Below are 16,512 nucleotides of genomic sequence, written 5' to 3'. Positions count from 1 at the left end.
TCTGGAGGCGAACAAAGGCTTCTCCCGTGTGCAAAGAAGAAGGCATCCGCTTTGCTGAAGACCTGACCCCAGAGGACTGGAGATCCAGACAAGCATTGTGGCCAAAAATCGACCAGGCTCGGAAGGAAGGCAAGGCTGCAGGCTTCAGGGGCCCTTTTGGTTTCATAGAAGGCAAACGCATCAGGGTAGAGACTCCAGGTATGGGCTGACATCTGACTACGAAAGGAATATACAGTGGAACATTTCGGATGATGGGACTTTTACCTCAAGATTTTCCTACTCCATCTCCTAAACTTCCTCTTTAAAGCTGTTCATGTGTTCCAATTAAAAACTAATATTTCTTTTTTTTTCCCCTTTAACACAAGGGGACTTAAAGACTCAATTAAGCGCAAAGCTGTTTTTCTGTTCTGCAAGGGGCAACAGGCAAATTGTTTTTTCCTCCAGGAAACTCATTCTGAGAAATCTGATGTGAAATTTTGGTCACAACAATGGGGAGATAAATTTTTTTTTTAGTCATGGTACAAACAGGTCGGCTGGGGTTGCTATTTGTTTCAACAGATGTCCTGGTAGGTTTTTGTGCAACATGGCAGACAAAGATGGATATTGGGTTGCCTGTGTGTTAAATACTGATAATACTCTGATTATTTTGGTTAATGTTTATGGATACAACAATGATCAAGAGAATAAGAACCTTCTGCATCAAATTTCTACACTTATAAAGGAACTTTATACCAAATTCCCTACTGATTATATAGTAGTTGGAGGTGATTTCAATGTGACTCCTGATGAATGGTTGGATAGATGGCCTTCAAAATTTTCAAGAGAACATAAAAACCCAATATTTGAAAAATTCGCTAATGATACTAAATTAATAGATGTATGGAGATTGTTAAACGAAGATGTAAAACAATTCACCTGGCACAAACCTAATGGTCAAAGCAGGTCACATATTGATTATTGGTTGGTATCCAACTCAATTTTACAATATGTTAAGGAAACAGTCATCTCTAACAGTCCCTTAAGTGACCATTGCGCCATTATTCTAAGTCTACAAAGCAAAGACCAAAACAACACATTTAAGGATTATTGGAAATTTAATTGTCAGATGCTGAGAAATGAGGAGTATTGTAATTCTATTAAAAAATTAATTTTAGATATCCAGAATGATGAAGCCATCAATACACCGATACTCAAATGGGAATATCTTAAATTTAGAATCAAAAAAACCTCAATTGCATTTGGTAAAAAGTTAAACAGACAAAGGAAAGAAGAGGAATCAAATGTAGTAAAAGAACTTATGAATCTTTATGGCAAATTGAATTGGACTGAGGAAGAAAAAGGAAAAATTAATAATTTACAATCTAAATTGGACGAAATATACCTTTATAGAGCCAAGGCTGCTTATTTGCGACCCAAAGCCAAGTGGATAAAAGAGGGTGAAAAGAACACTGCCTATTTTTGCAATCTAGAAAAACGTAGACAAGAATATAATTCAATATGTAACCTAATAATCAACGGAGAGGAATGTACAGACCCTAAACGCATTTCAAATGAAGTATTTACTTTTTACAGTAACCTTTATAAGTCTTCATACTCAGAACAAAATGTCACCTCCTTCTTTGACAAAATCAGTAATTGGATTCCAGTAATTGATGATAATTTTAGAGAAATTTGTGATAAAGACCTAACTATAGAAGAATTTGATTTTGCTATTAAGAGCATGGCATCTGATCGCTCACCGGGACCAGATGGTATAACAACTAATTTCTATAAGATCACACATCACTGCTAAACTCCGAAATCAGCTTTTATCGAACGCAGGGAAATTAAAGGGACCAAGAGAAAACCAAACCTCTATAATTCATGCGTCTTGTCTTTCTGAAATTATTTATCATTTATTTCATTTGAATTGACTTTTTACTTTTGTTAGATTTAGAAAAGCTTCTTGCACAGTCTCTTTCATGTTTTTCCTCCCTTTTATGTAGTTTAAACCCTTTTAATAATGTGTTTTAGCACCACATTGTACAGTTTCTGTATACTGAACCTCCGAGCCTTTAATTTAATTACATTTTATTGCTTTAGCTTTTTAAATTAAAATATGTTCAAAAACATATCCACTTACTGTATTATGTTCCACATTTTATGTTTTTACTGTTACTTATTAAGCTATATTTGGTATTCTTGTTTTGTCATTATTCTATTTTTAAAAATATATTTGACTTTATTACAGTGTTGAAACAATTTTGGTTTCTATAACACACTTACATATCTTAGTCTATATAATTCTGTTTAATACATTTATGACAGTTACTTTTATTTATTTGTGATGAATAAAGTTGAAATAAAAATACAGGAAGATCTTATTCAAGCCATGTTCTGAGTGAAGTGGATTAGTGATGGGATTTCCGGCTCTTTTTAGAGATCGGGCTCTTTCGTTTCGGCTCGCTAAAAAGAGCCGGCTCTTTCGGCTCTGAACCGGCTCTTCAGGTTGTTTTGTTGCTTTAATTAATTTATTATTAACAATAATATAAAATTATGCACAAAAGGAATTACTAACGTTAAAAAAAGTGGTTTTATTTATATATGTTTATATATAAATATATGCGGTGGCCCCTAGAGACAAAACACGTACAAACTCCAAAACACATTTCTAGCATGAACTGAACTTCCAAAGCAGAGCTACTAGATCACTTAAATTACACAATTGAAAGCATATGTGTGTTGTTTGTGTATTTATACACAAGCATTCATATATATTCAAATAATTAAAAAAAAAAAAAAGTTCATTTACCTGTTACTACCACACACCAAATCCGGTCGTTGGTACTTGCTGGCTTGTGTAGCCACTAGGTAACAAAAGCTCAACACTGCGCCCAGCATCCTGGAGCACTTCTGTTGTCTTTTGTACGTGTTTTGAGTTTCTATATGCTTCTGACTTTTTATGTGCTTCTGACTTTTTACTTGCTTCGGAGTTTGTACGTGTTTTTACGTGTTTTGGAGTTTGTACGTGTTTTGGAGTTTGTACGTGCTTCAGGGTTTGTACGTGCTTCAGAGTTTGTACGTGATTTGAAGTTTGTACGTGCTTTGTCTCTAGGGGCCACCGTAAATATACTTTTATTTATTCACTCCACATAAAATGTAATAAATAAATCATATAATACAAAAATCAACTATTCACATTTCAACTTTTAACTATTTAAATCTTCAGCTTTTTCCTTTTACAAATTTAAAGTGAAACAACACAAAACACTGCAAACCACAACACAATTAAATATCAATTAAAATATGAAAACAAAAAGAAGATGCATATTCTCTGTCATATGGGCCTGCATGAATAAACTTTCTGAATCCTTTATCATCTGCAACCGAAAATAGTTGTGGATGATTACTATACCTTTCTAATGTGACGTTGTTGTCCCTGGCTCTCTTTCTCTCTCTCTCCCTCCGGCTCTGTTCCTGTGCTACTCAGTGTAACTACCGCCCCTCCCCCCTCTGCCCAGCGTAAAGCACAAGGCTCGCATGCGGAGTGAAGCGGAAAAAGTGCGAGAGAGAGAGAGCGCGTCGTTCACGTCAAAGACCCGGCTCTAAGAGCCATTTCGTTCGCGAACGACCCATCACTAAAGTGGATGTCAAAATTATGAAAATGAGAATATAGGCTGATAACAAGATCACATCGATAAGAAATCTGAGGAATGAATTAAATTATGCAGTTTTTGAATCAATTTCTTAGTAAATCATGAATTGGGATTAAGGGATCTGCTCTAAAAAAAAAAAAAGTTCGTAGGCTCCTACTCATTGAACAAAACCTTTTCTGTGGCGTCTCTGTTGCCAATTTTAATTGTTGCATTCCTCAAGGCTCCATCCTTAGCCCACTTTGTTTTCCTTTTTTTCTTCTTCCTTTTTTTATGTTGGTCACACTGAAATCATCAAACAAATTTTAATATTAGATAAAGATAACCTGAGTAAATAAAACATGCTTTTTTTCCCTCATCGATTAAGGGGAAATAAAGCTATCTAAACCTACTTGGCCCTATGTGAAAAAGTCTTTGCCCCTCTTGTTAAATCATTAACTGTGATTAACTACTTTTTCTTTGGAAACCTGAATTCAGTTTCACTCGCTACACCCAGTCCTGATTACTGGCAGACCTGTTGAATCAAGAAATCACATAAATACAACCTGTTTGACAAAGTGAATTAGACTAAAATATCTAAAAATAAATAAATAAATAAATAAATACAAAAAACACATCACGCCACAAACACATTTTCCAAAAAACAAATAATAAAAAATGCCTATAAGTGATATCAAATGCTGAGTATCTCATAAGTTTCTAAAATTCAAATCTTGTCCACAGAAAGGATAGCTCAGTGACCAAAGATGTCAAGCAGTTCTCTCGAAACCTTGGAGTGATTTTTGACACTCAGCTTTAATGCTGAAGTAAAAAACATTGTCCAGTTATGATTCCGTCAGCTTGAAAAAACGTCCAAAATTTGGTCTTTGTCTGCTAATGATTCGCTCTTATTTTTTCCTGCTTTAATTAAAGACAATGCTCTTTACACCGAGAATAGGACTCTCCTGGGTTTTGCATACCTAAGCCCAGATATTTAAACCATCCACCTTCTTCTGTTTCTACTTCTTGTAGCTTCACCTTTCCACCTGTCTCCCGCTCATTCACAGACATGTATTCTGTCTTGCTTCTACTTCTACCTACTACGTTATTCCTCTTCTCTCCAAAGCATACCTCCACCTCTCCAGGATCTTCTCCACCTGCTCCCTACTTTTACTATAGATCACAATGTCATCTGCAAACATCATTGTCCACGGACCCTGCTACCCGACCTCATCTGCCAACCTGTCTGTCACCACAGCAAACAAGAAGAAGGGGCTCAGAGCCGATCCCTGATGTAATCCCACCCCCACCTTGAACCCATCTGTCACTCTTACCCTGACCACTGTCTCCCTGTCCTCACACATGTGATATGAGGACCTTCCATATATATATATATATATATATATATATATATATATATATATATATATATATATATGATATAATTCCTTCCTCGTGCAGTACCACAATTATTATTATTATTATTATTATTATTATTTGTTTGTGTAAAAAACAAACAAACAAAAACATGTGGATGGCAATTTGAGTTGCCACTACCACCTTTTTTTTTCTTTTCCCTCCCTCTTCTCCGTCAGCGCCAGTCGGTCAGAGCAGACTGTCTGTAGGACATATGCAAGTGAGAGCAGAGTGAGAGGTCGCTCGTGTTGCCGCTCTCAGATGGCGACTCTTCAGGAGGTCCTGCTGGTCAAATCAAATGACCAGTGACAATAAGACGACTACCAGCTTTTAACATATGCAGTCTCGGGCACTAACAGTCGGTGACCTTTTTGTGTCCCCGAAGATGATTCTCCCCCAACTTCAGAGATGGCAAACATTTACACAGATGCATGTTTTTAATTTGATCGTTCAGACTGCTTCAGACCTCATTTAGGTTTTCCAATGATTCCACATAGCCTTAAAAAAAATGTTACTCGATCCTTTGTTATGGATATCTTATCGAGCTGTTCCCTTCTTTGCATGATTAATATTCTAGAGAGCTACTCCTGCTGTTCCTTGTAAAACCATAAATCCCAGTCCCCCAGTACAAAAGACAAGCCCAAGAGGTAAACAGAAGCTTTTGTCAAGCAAGTAAAAATTTTTTGTCTTTACATATTTTAAATTGTGCATACCTTACATGTAGAAAATAAAAGAATCAATGTCATACTAACCTAACAGAATTACATAAACACTAAAAACTGCCAGTAAATATATTAATTCTCCAATGATTTTCAATAAATATTCTGCAGAAAAAGTTAAAGAAATACTACATTTTGTTATTATGTGTCTTTTTTTTAAAAAGACAATTTTTAGATCCCCCTATATCTCTGCAAAACAGTATAAAAGGGTTTTATCTTTCTCCCTATAATTACAATTGTATTATATATATGAATTCTAATAAAGCTGGGTTGTGAAAGAGAAATGTAATCTTATTGGGAGCTCAAAACCGGCAGTGCTGCTGAGGTGTCATTCATATGTCGGGCCACACGTTACTAAAACCGCATTCTTCTTTTCAATATACACAAAAAAAAACTGTGCATACTATCTCCTTCCACTTCAGAGAGAAATACATTTCAAAATCAATGGCAAATCCCAGTTCCGTCTTTTGTATATAAAAAAAATACAACCATCGTAAAATTCAATTTTCCTGAATAAATGAATTTCCTGACCCCGTTTACCTTCACGCTGCGCAGATGCCGGCTCCCAAACCCGCGGTTGCGCTCACCCGGACCATGCGATTCTGGCGCCACCTCGTGGAGCACAACTCCTGCGCGTCGTCTACCCGCTCAACTCTCGCGGTACTCCGGCGCTTAGCAACCTCACAAGTTGCGTCTCTGCGCTGACCAATCGGCTGCCAATCAGCTGCGCGAGCAAGGCCAATCACAATCAAGGATTTCGGCACCAATTTAAACAGAGAGTAATCACTTCCTGTTTTGGTAGTTAACACACGAGTACACGATAGAGGAAAGAAATATAAGGAAATGACCATTTAAACATATACATAGACATAAAAGGCGGTTTAGGATTAAACTGAGAGCCTGTGTTGAAGGACACTACTTCCGGTTTATATTTACGTTGCCGTTAGCTGACGGTGACGCCAGTCCGGTAAGTTTTGAACGTTAGAATCGGTTACAAATCAGCATGCCGTCCCGGGTGGAGGACTACGAGGTGCTGCACACTATAGGCTCCGGTTCATATGGAAGGTGCCAGAAAATAAAGAGAAAAGCTGACAGAAAGGTGAGTAAAACACACTTCCCGCATACCTGTGGGTTAAACTCACCTGCTGTCCGTGAGTCCGCGAGGCAATATTGTCGCAGTCATGTTTTTTTTCCTCCCCCCACCTCAATAAACTTTATTTCAAACCGCTAACAAGTAGCTACCTGCCTGTAGCGTTACAGAAATTTTGAAAATGTAAGCTGTTAGCTTATAATGTGGACCTTAAAAATGAGCAGCGTTAGATTAAAAAGGTCAGTTATTAATGACTTAATATTTTATGTTAATTTTTATATTGATATTAGATATTTATGTTTTACTATTTTATTTTACTGACTTCATCTTTTTTTTTTTTTTTAAACGTTTGTTGTTGTTGGTAACTTAATTATTCCAATGAAGGAAATTCCTTTCTTTGGGTCAAGGGTTACTTTGAAAATACATCAGCTCTCAATGGGGAGATAAACATGTTGGATATTTACACTCATATAGACTGTGTAATGCATTAGCAATAAAATGATGCCAGATCCCTTGACAAAAGTGAAAATTATTAAATGATTTACCTTTGGAGGGCTTAATTTAAAGACCCTGAAACTCAAAGTAAAAAATAATGTGTAGATTTTGCCAAAATGTACCCAGTAGTTTGAATGGCAGGAGGAACCCAGGATTTCATCCCAATACCTAATGGCAGTCCCTTCATGGATATACCTCCACAGACCCTTACTCACCCAGCACCACACTGGTCATGCTGAATGATGTTACAGACAGCACAAGTTCTCCAAGGCTTCTCAGACAGTGAGCACAGGGCCCAGATCAATATCCCACAAGAGTATACTGGTGCCGAAATCCTTGATTGTGATTGGCCTTGCTATATAGTCACCCCCCCAGAGGCCCTTTTTAAGGTCTGTATTGTGTAAATTCCTGTATTTACCTAATACTCTTCCTGCTGTGCTGTAATCAGTTATTATTTACGTTTGTGTCTGACAGTAAAGCCTGTTTTTCTGGTTTTATAGCCATTGGCAACAGTGACGTGTTTAAATGCCGTCCCTATTTTAAGGAGCATTTCATAACTCAATTCATAACATAATACATTTGATTGTACATTAAGACATTGTATGCAGTTTATCCTTCTCTGCCTCCTGACATCTGACCCACATTAAACTCATGGACTGAACATACACACACCCACAATTAGGGATGGGTACCGGTGTCCGGTGCCATGATGGCACCGGTTCTGACATAAACGGTAGTAACCAGACCGAAAAGCAGCGCACATTTCGGTGCTTTATTTCGGTGCTTTTTTTTTCCTGAGCTGTGATACACTTCTAGCCAATCATTTTACGTTTCCCAGGATAGTAGGCGGGGCCAGGTACGTACGTTCAGTTAGAGCAGAGCTACAGATTAAAAATGCCCAAGGCGAAGCGGTCAAAAGTCTGGCTGTACTTCACAGCAAAATATGCAAACTCAGCAGCAACAAGTGCTTTAAGCTGATACTGTGATACTGTCAAAGGAGGTAACACCTCGAATCCGATGAAACACCTGGCGACGCATAGCGTTTTTTTTAAAAGCCGAGAAATGCGCCGTATTTGATAGCTTGCTGCAAGACCTCACACTGTGCACGTTGGGTGGGTTGCCAGTTATCGGACCCGGAGCAACATCCCCCAAAAACACGAAGAGGAGAGTCCTGGCCCCTAGAATCAGAATCAGAATCAGAATCAGAATCAGAATGGGTTTATTGCCAGATGTTGAGGTTTACAACATTAGGAATTTGCTGCGGTGCTTCAGTGCAAACAATAAGAATTAAAGTGCTATGTAGAAAGAAAGATATGTGCATGAGATATACATTAGATATATACATGAGAATAAGAATGAAGAGTGCTACGTAGAAGGATATATACATGAGTGCAGGTGGTGATCAGTGCCAGACATGAAATGATGCAGTGACACAGCGTAGGGTCATGTGTGAGTGGCGGGGACAGTCATGTGGTTATTGTTCATGTGTCCAACAGCAGAGGGGAAGAAACTGTTCTTGTGGCGAGAGGTTCTGGTGCGAATGGACCGGAGCCTCCTGCCTGAGGGGAGCAGGTCAAACAGACTGTGTCCAGGGTGGGAAGGGTCAGCTGAGATCCGGGCTGCACGCCGCAGTGTCCTGGAGGTGTACAGGTCCTGCAGAGATGGGAGTCTGCAGCCAATCACCTTCTCAGCAGAGCGCACAACACGCTGCAGTCTCTGTTTGTCCCTGACAGTGGCTCCAGCGTACCACACGGTGATGGAGGAGGTGAGGATGGACTCGATGATTGCGGTGTAGAATTGCATCATCGTCCGTGTTGGCAGGTTGAATTTCTTCAGCTGCCTCAGGAAGTACATCCTCTGCTGGGCTTTCTTGATGACGGAGGTGATGGTGGGCTCCCACTTCAGGTCCTGGGTGATGGTGGTACCCAGGAAGCGGAATGAGTCAACAGAGGTGATGGGGGTGTCAGTCAGGATGATGGGGGGGAGTGGGGCTGTGTGCTTCCTGAAGTCCACAATAATCTCCACTGTCTTCTGGGCATTCAGCACCAGGTTGTTGTGGCTGCACCAGGACACCAGACGTTCAACCTCTCTCCTGTAGGCAGACTCGTCCCCGTCCGAGATGAGTCCAATAACGGTGGTGTCATCTGCAAACTTGATTAGCTTGACAGACTGGTGGGTGGAGGTGCAGCAGTTGGTGTACAGGGAGAAGAGCAGAGGAGAAAGAACACAGCCCTGAGGGGAGCCGGTGCTGATGGTCCGGGAGTCCGAGACATTCTTCCCCAGCCTCACGTGCTGCTTCCTGTCCGTCAGGAAGTCAGTGATCCACCGGCAGATGGGATCAGGCACATTCATCTGGGAAAGCTTGTCTCGGAGATGGTCTGGAAGGATGGTGTTGAAGGCAGAGCTGAAGTCCACAAACAGGATCCTGGCGTAGGTTCCTGGGGAGTCCAGATGCTGCAGGATGAAGTGTAGGGCCATGTTGATGGCGTCGTCTACAGACCTGTTGGCTCTATATGCAAACTGCAGGGGGTCCAGGAGGGGGGCCGTGAGGGTCTTGAGATGGGAGAGAACTAGGCGCTCAAATGACTTCATGACCACAGATGTCAGAGCCACGGGTCTGTAGTCATTTAGTCCAGTGATCCTAGGTTTCTTGGGGACAGGGATTATGGTAGAGGACTTGAAGCAGGCAGGCACATGACATGCCTGCAGTGAGGAGTTGAAGATGCCAGAAAACACTGGGGCCAGCTCGTTTGCACAGTGTCTGAGGGTGGCAGGAGACACACCGTCTGGGCCGGGAGCTTTCCGAGCATTCAGATTCTTAAACTGCTTCCTCACATCTGCTTCATGAATATGAAGAGTTGTGGTCGGAGGCTACACTAGCCCTGCCAGTGTAGCAGAAATGATGAGGATGATGATGCAGCAGCAGCCGTTCTTCTCTGCGTGAGTCGCTTAATGTTGTTCGAGTGTAATTTACGTTGAGTAGGCTAACCACGTTATTACATTAATGCATGTAAGGTGAACTAGCAAACATCATCATAGCTACATGCGGCTGTCCTCTTGTTTGATGGCAGATACTCCCTTCACCCTGGACAAAAAGGCTAAAATGACCAAAGAAAAAGTGGGAAACAGCTGAACATGAGAGGTTTTTGGACAAAGTTTGTGTTCTCCATTCTTTAAGCACCGGTTCGAGCACCGTTTAAGCACCGGCACCGTTTCAAAAGTACCGATTTGGCACCGGTATCGGATAAAACCTAAACGATACCCATCCCTACCCACAATGGACAACTGTACCCTCAAACACACAATAATAACATGGACTGAACCACCACTCACAACCACTAGCACTTTATATAGCCTCTCTAGAAACTATCTACACCCTCACTTATCTTAACTGCACTACTGTATAGCTCTGTGTAAATAATCATTCTGTACATTCGATAATCTTTAATCCTACAACTGTTTACAACTTGCATAGTTCCCATTTCTGTATAGCTGTATATCTCAGATTTCTGTAAAGTTATTTATTTCATATTCTGTATAGTTTTTCATATTTATATCCTGTTCATAGCCTGTACATAGCTTGTACTCACTACAGCCTGTACATACTTATAGTTATACAATATTCACAACATACTTCATACCGTGTACATTATAACATACCATAATAGACCCATTTCTGTAATATACTCACATCTATATTATTGCTAATATATATTGTAATATATCTATATCACTAAAGCACTTCTGGATGGATGCAAACTGCATTTCGTTGCCCTGTGCATGTGCAATGACAATAAAGTTGAATTCTATTCTATTCTTCTAGGGCAGGAGTTGGGAACTCAAGCCTCAAGGGCTGGTGTTCTGCAGGTTTTAGATATCACCCTGGATCAACACACCTGAATCAAATGATTAGTTCATTACCAGGCCTCTGGAGAACTTGGAGACATGTTGATGAGGTCATTTAGCCATTTGAATCAGCTGTGTTGGATCAAGGACACATCTAAAACCTGCAGGACACCAGCCCTTGAAGCCTAGCGTTCCCCCACCCGTGTTCTAGAATAAAGACAAGTTGCCCGAGTTAGCTTTACTTTTCCATAGCTTCCACTTGTCTTCTTACGACACTGGCCTTTATGGAAGGACATTCTCTGATCTCTGATTCAGATAACCACGGTTCTTTGACTTTTATCTCTGTAATTCTGGTTAATTCAAAGCTGGTTTGTATCGTAGATCCTGGTGTGGAAGGAGCTGGATTATGGCACCATGGCAGAGGGTGAGAAGCAGATGCTGGTGTCAGAGGTGAACCTGCTGAGGGAGCTCAAACACCCAAATATAGTGAGGTACTACGACCGCATCATAGACCGGACAAACACCACTCTGTACATTGTCATGGAGTACTGCGAAGGCGGCGACCTATCCAGTCTCATCAGCCGCTGCATCAAGGAGAGGTGGGGTTGAATGCTAAATGATACTGACGGTTGCATGCTGGTGAATCCTTTCCCTTCATCGGTGTATGCATGTGTTTTTTTTTACCTTGACAGGCGCTATTTGGAGGAGCAGTTCATCCTGCGAGTCATGGCCCAGCTCACGTTGGCCCTGAAGGAGTGTCACAGGCGGAGTGACGGCAGGGCCACAGTCCTTCATCGGGACCTGAAACCAGCCAACATCTTCCTCGACATCAAGCAGAATGTCAAACTGGGCGACTTTGGCCTGGCGAGGATCCTGAACCATGACACCAGCTTTGCAAAGACGTTTGTCGGGACGCCGTACTACATGTCTCCAGTGAGTGGCTTCATGCTGCTGGAGTTTGAAGTGTTTAATCTGAGCTTACAACTTTCCTTGCCTGAACTTTTGATTTTATTCTTGTTTGTTAATCTTTGTTTTACTTCATGATTAAAAAAAAATGGGGACAAATATAATCTCTTTTTTTTTTTTCTGTCAGGAACAAATAAACCGGATGTCATACAACGAGAAGTCTGATATTTGGTCTCTGGGATGTCTGCTCTACGAACTCTGTGCCTTATCGTAAGTTTTCCAGCTGTTCCACTTTAGCTGATTTCCCCACTGCAAACTGTTAGGCAGCAGATCTTGCAGTTTTTCCTGCATTTTTCTTTTTCCTCTCCAGGCCTCCTTTTACTGCTTACAACCAAAAAGAGCTGGCAGAAAAGATCAGAGAGGGCAAATTCAGAAGGATCCCGTACCGGTACTCTGAGGAGCTGAACACTCTGCTCGGCAAAATGCTCAACTTAAAGGTTGGAATTGAATTTATTTTTAAAATTTACATGATATGGTGCCTGAGCTATCTGATTATTTTAGATGGTATAAAAGATGGACCATGTGTCCACATCTGGAAGAGGGGAAGTCTGTGCAGAAATACTTCAAACCTTGCATTCTTTCTAACAGCCTGCAGGGGGCAACTGCTCTAGTTTTAGTGCCTTCCATGGCAAACTGGCCCTCAGTAACTACTTTCCCATGACTTTATGGACTCAAGTGCTAGTTTTAGGTCACTGAATAAAACGTGAAGTTAATTTTGTAAATTCTAGTTAAATGAGCACTCTAAGCACTTTTTACCACCACCCACATTCACCCATTCTCACACACATTCATACGGTGCCTTTAGGTGCTTTTTCTAACTTTCTCACGCTTGCTCACTCTTCGGTAGATCCTGAACTGGGCCAATTTGTTGTTCAGTATCTTGTCCAAGGACACTTGACATGTGGATTGGGATGTCATGGTGGCTACATCCATCTTTTATGCGGTCTAAGGTTTTGCACCGACGTGATGCTGGCGTCTGATCTGGAATGGGTTCGGGGCATTTCCACCCTTAAAGTGCCAACAGATATTACCCTAGCCTCTGCTAGCAGCATTACATAATAACTGGACCTCAAACTTGTGGAAATGGGAACTAGTTCTCAAAATGAAACCACTGGCAGTGGCAGCGACACTAGCACCACATTGGCAGGAACAAAAAAGGCTATTTATGTTTCATTTATGGGCCCCTTCTCTTGGCAGGACTATTTGAGACCTTCTGTAGAATCTATTCTCCAGAGCAGCCTGCTGAGCGAGGCGGTTGCTGAGGAGCAGAGGAAGGCACAGTCGCGACTCCAAAGGAGATCAGCTGATTCTGATGTTCCTCTCCACAAACCGGCAGAGACGGCGCACGCCTCGGCCACGGAGATCAGACTGAAGGAGCAGGCGCTGCGGGACCGAGAACAAGCACTGAAAGAACGTGAGGAGCAGCTGGAGAGTAAGACCTTTTTAAGCCCTGCTTTGAGCCGCACATACCTCAAGCATATGTCTGTCAGTGTTGCTGTAGTCTGGCCTAGATTTTGGGAGAAATTAGAAAAACTGTGTATTGTATTTTTAGTAGAGAAATATTTGATTTACATCAGTTTGAAGAGGCTACTTCTAACAGGAACATCCTCTTCTGCAAAGAGGACTCATCAGTATTATCTCATGTTTATGGACTTGTTTTCACATTGGCAGCAATAAGTAAAGTTGAGTAATACCATAGAAAGTACTAGGTACATCTTGCTAAGAGGGTGGAAGTGTAGTTGAAGAAACCTGTGTGGATGGAACAGGTTTGTTCATGTTGCTTGGGGTGTCGCAACCAAACGATGACCTACTTCTACACCTACAGCTCCTAGCTCTGTGTGTGTGTGTGTGTGTGTGTGTGTGTGTGTGTGTGTGTGTGTCCAGAAATATGTGGAAATAAGAGATTGTTAGTCACACACAGCTATGATAAAATGCCTCCTCTTTTCATTCTAAGATTTTACATGTGCAGACATAATGAAACCTTTTAAATATTACCTGATTTTTAAGACCCTCTGAGGGATGTCCTGGTGTTTAGACTTGAAAGAGGGTGTACTTTCTTGAAAAGTGAGGGATAAATTCCCAAACTGAAACTGTCCATTTTTGTCTTTTAATTACAGGAAGAGAGCAGGAGCTGTGTGTTCGTGAACGACTTGCAAATGAGAAGCTCGTGCGGTAAAAAAAACTTTTAAGATAGAAATGATTTAAGCAATTCATTTTTTTTCATTCTAACCATTCTTTGGCAGTCTTTCCAGCTGATTTTAATTTTTTTCCCTTTATTTTGAATCAACCGCTTCAGAGCGGAGAGTTTGCTGAAGAATTACAGCCGCCTACAGCACCACAGGGACACGACACCGATCTATGACAAAGACATAGGTATGGGAATCCAGCAAAGACTTCTGAACTTACTGAACCAAGACCAGAGCTGAGCAGTTTACTTTTAACGTGTGTTTTAACGCATGTGTCGACAATGTGAATGACTTTGGATCAAATGTATTTTATTTTTTTTTATACAACAATAAAGAAATTATTTTTAAAAAGTTGCAGTTCTAAAAGCTCACACGACACACCTCAGAATCACAGCTGTTGAGATTGTGATTTGTTAACAAGTTTACGTGACTGTTTTGGTCTAGATGCGGAGAACCTCTCTCCGGGTAAGAAGAAGGTCCACTTTGCTGGCGAGAGCAAAGAGAACCAGCGGCCCGATGCTCTGCAGAGCGCGCCGTCCCAGGAGCTGGTGCTGCTGAAGAGGCTGCAGGCAGCGGCCCAGCGGAGCAAAGCTCTGAGTGAAATGGAGAAGATGTGCCAGCTCAAGAGCAGGCAAATCCTCGGCCTGCGCTGATCGCACAGGTGTGACCATGAAAGCTTCTGAAGGCCTGGAGTCATAACAACTGGATGAAAATGTTCATGTGTAGCTGTGGAAGTGCAGTGAATGTGTGTGTGTGTGTGTTACTGTCTTATTTTTATGTAGCCTGATGAGTGAGTGTGTTATCTTGGGCAGCTAATGCGATTATCAATGTACTGTGTATAGTTTTTTGCTGTATTTATGGCTGTAGACCTTCTTTAGAGACATCTCTAGAAGAAGGGAGACTATGTGGAATGACATGATCCTGTGACGTCAATAAACAAAGTGATTATATTCATTACTACATTAAAGTAGGCATGATGTGATGATAAATACTTGTTCTATACCATTTGGGTTTTTTTGTTTTTTTTTGTTTTTTTTTATATAGCAGTTGAAATGATGTAATAATTTTAGTATCTGCCAAACAGATATGCTGTATTATAGAAGGAAAGAGGATGTGGTCTGAGAGGTGTTCTGGTGGCAGTGGAACTGAATCCTTCAGTTAGAGAAGATGTTCTGCTGCCTGTACAGTAAGTGGTGTAGAGGGTCTAGATCACAGGTGTTGAACTCTAGGCCTCGAGGGCCGGTGTCCTGTAGGTGTTAGATATGTCCTTAATCCAACACAGCTGATTTAAGTGGCCAAATTACTTCCTTAACATGTCTCGAAGTTCCCCAGAGGCCTGGTAATGAATTAATCATTTGATTCAGGTGTGATGACCCAGGGTGAGAAACCTGCAGGACACCAGCTCTTGAGGCCTGGAGTTCCCCACCCCTGCTCTAATATGTGTATACTTGATATATCAACAAGCAAACATGACTGATAAATGAGGAATTCTTACTCCACTCAGTTTGTGGGGAAATGTGTGCTTCTCTTGTTTGTTGCCTAGAGACATTACAGCTGTCTATGTTACTTTAACAGGGATAAATCTGTTTGCCCGGCCACAAAAAAAGAATCTGCCCTGGGGTCTATCACAGGGCTGTTATGCAATATGCTATATTTCATATGTATACAGACTGTAGTGGGTCTAAGTTGGGCCAAAACTAGTTTCTCCTGTGGTTTTTCACACTAGCGTAGCAATAGATGTATATGAAAAAGAGAAGTTACAGGCTGGGCTGATCATTTTCATAGTAATGGAATTGTTTTTATATAACACTAGCTCCCACAAGGGGTCATCACTTTTCCATGAAAAGATATTAAAATGCAATTTGCAAACAAGCCTTTGCTTTGAGTAAGTAGCAGATTAGATGTAATTTATTGTTACATCTGTCTTTATTTCCATTGAAGCTGGTAGCTTACTGGCTTGATTACTGAGTTTTTTTGTGTTTGCTTGTTTGGTTGGTTTTTTCTTGGAGGGGGGGGGGCAACTATTTAACTTAATGTAAAATTAAATCATTTTACAGCGTAAGTATACGGACATTTGGAAAATAAAATATAAAATAAAGGAAGCAATTATAGTGTGTAGTTGGAACATCAGTAAATTTAGGGATTTTTCCGTGATTAAAAGCTGAGTAAAGACCACTGATTGT

General features: G+C 40.8%; 1 protein-coding gene across 1 annotated transcript; it reads left to right on the top strand.

Annotated features, from left to right (window-relative positions):
* The first annotated feature begins 6,529 nt into the window (after positions 1–6,529).
* Positions 6,530–15,334, top strand: nek2 (NIMA-related kinase 2). The gene is made up of 9 exons (XM_026142318.2): positions 6,530–6,845; positions 11,559–11,776; positions 11,870–12,110; positions 12,271–12,353; positions 12,454–12,580; positions 13,341–13,575; positions 14,261–14,315; positions 14,440–14,516; positions 14,774–15,334. Exons 1-9 carry the CDS (start codon positions 6,750–6,752, stop codon positions 14,980–14,982), a joined length of 1,341 nt encoding a protein of 446 aa, XP_025998103.1. The 5' UTR covers positions 6,530–6,749; the 3' UTR covers positions 14,983–15,334.
* Positions 15,335–16,512: the final 1,178 nt, after the last annotated feature.

This window comes from Astatotilapia calliptera, chromosome 15 (assembly GCF_964374335.1).
Source record: "Astatotilapia calliptera chromosome 15, fAstCal68.1, whole genome shotgun sequence".
Classification (NCBI taxonomy): Eukaryota; Metazoa; Chordata; class Actinopteri; order Cichliformes; family Cichlidae; genus Astatotilapia; species Astatotilapia calliptera.
This window is presented reverse-complemented; position numbering and strand designations above follow the sequence as displayed.

Bases quoted from the DNA above. Each gene is read 5' to 3' on its own strand.
- nek2 (XM_026142318.2), top strand. From the start codon at position 6,750: ATGCCGTCCCGGGTGGAGGACTACGAGGTGCTGCACACTATAGGCTCC. The intron at 11,777-11,869 runs GTGGGGTTGAAT...TTACCTTGACAG, and splicing joins AGCCGCTGCATCAAGGAGAG to GCGCTATTTGGAGGAGCAGT. The intron at 12,354-12,453 runs GTAAGTTTTCCA...TTTCCTCTCCAG, and splicing joins TACGAACTCTGTGCCTTATC to GCCTCCTTTTACTGCTTACA.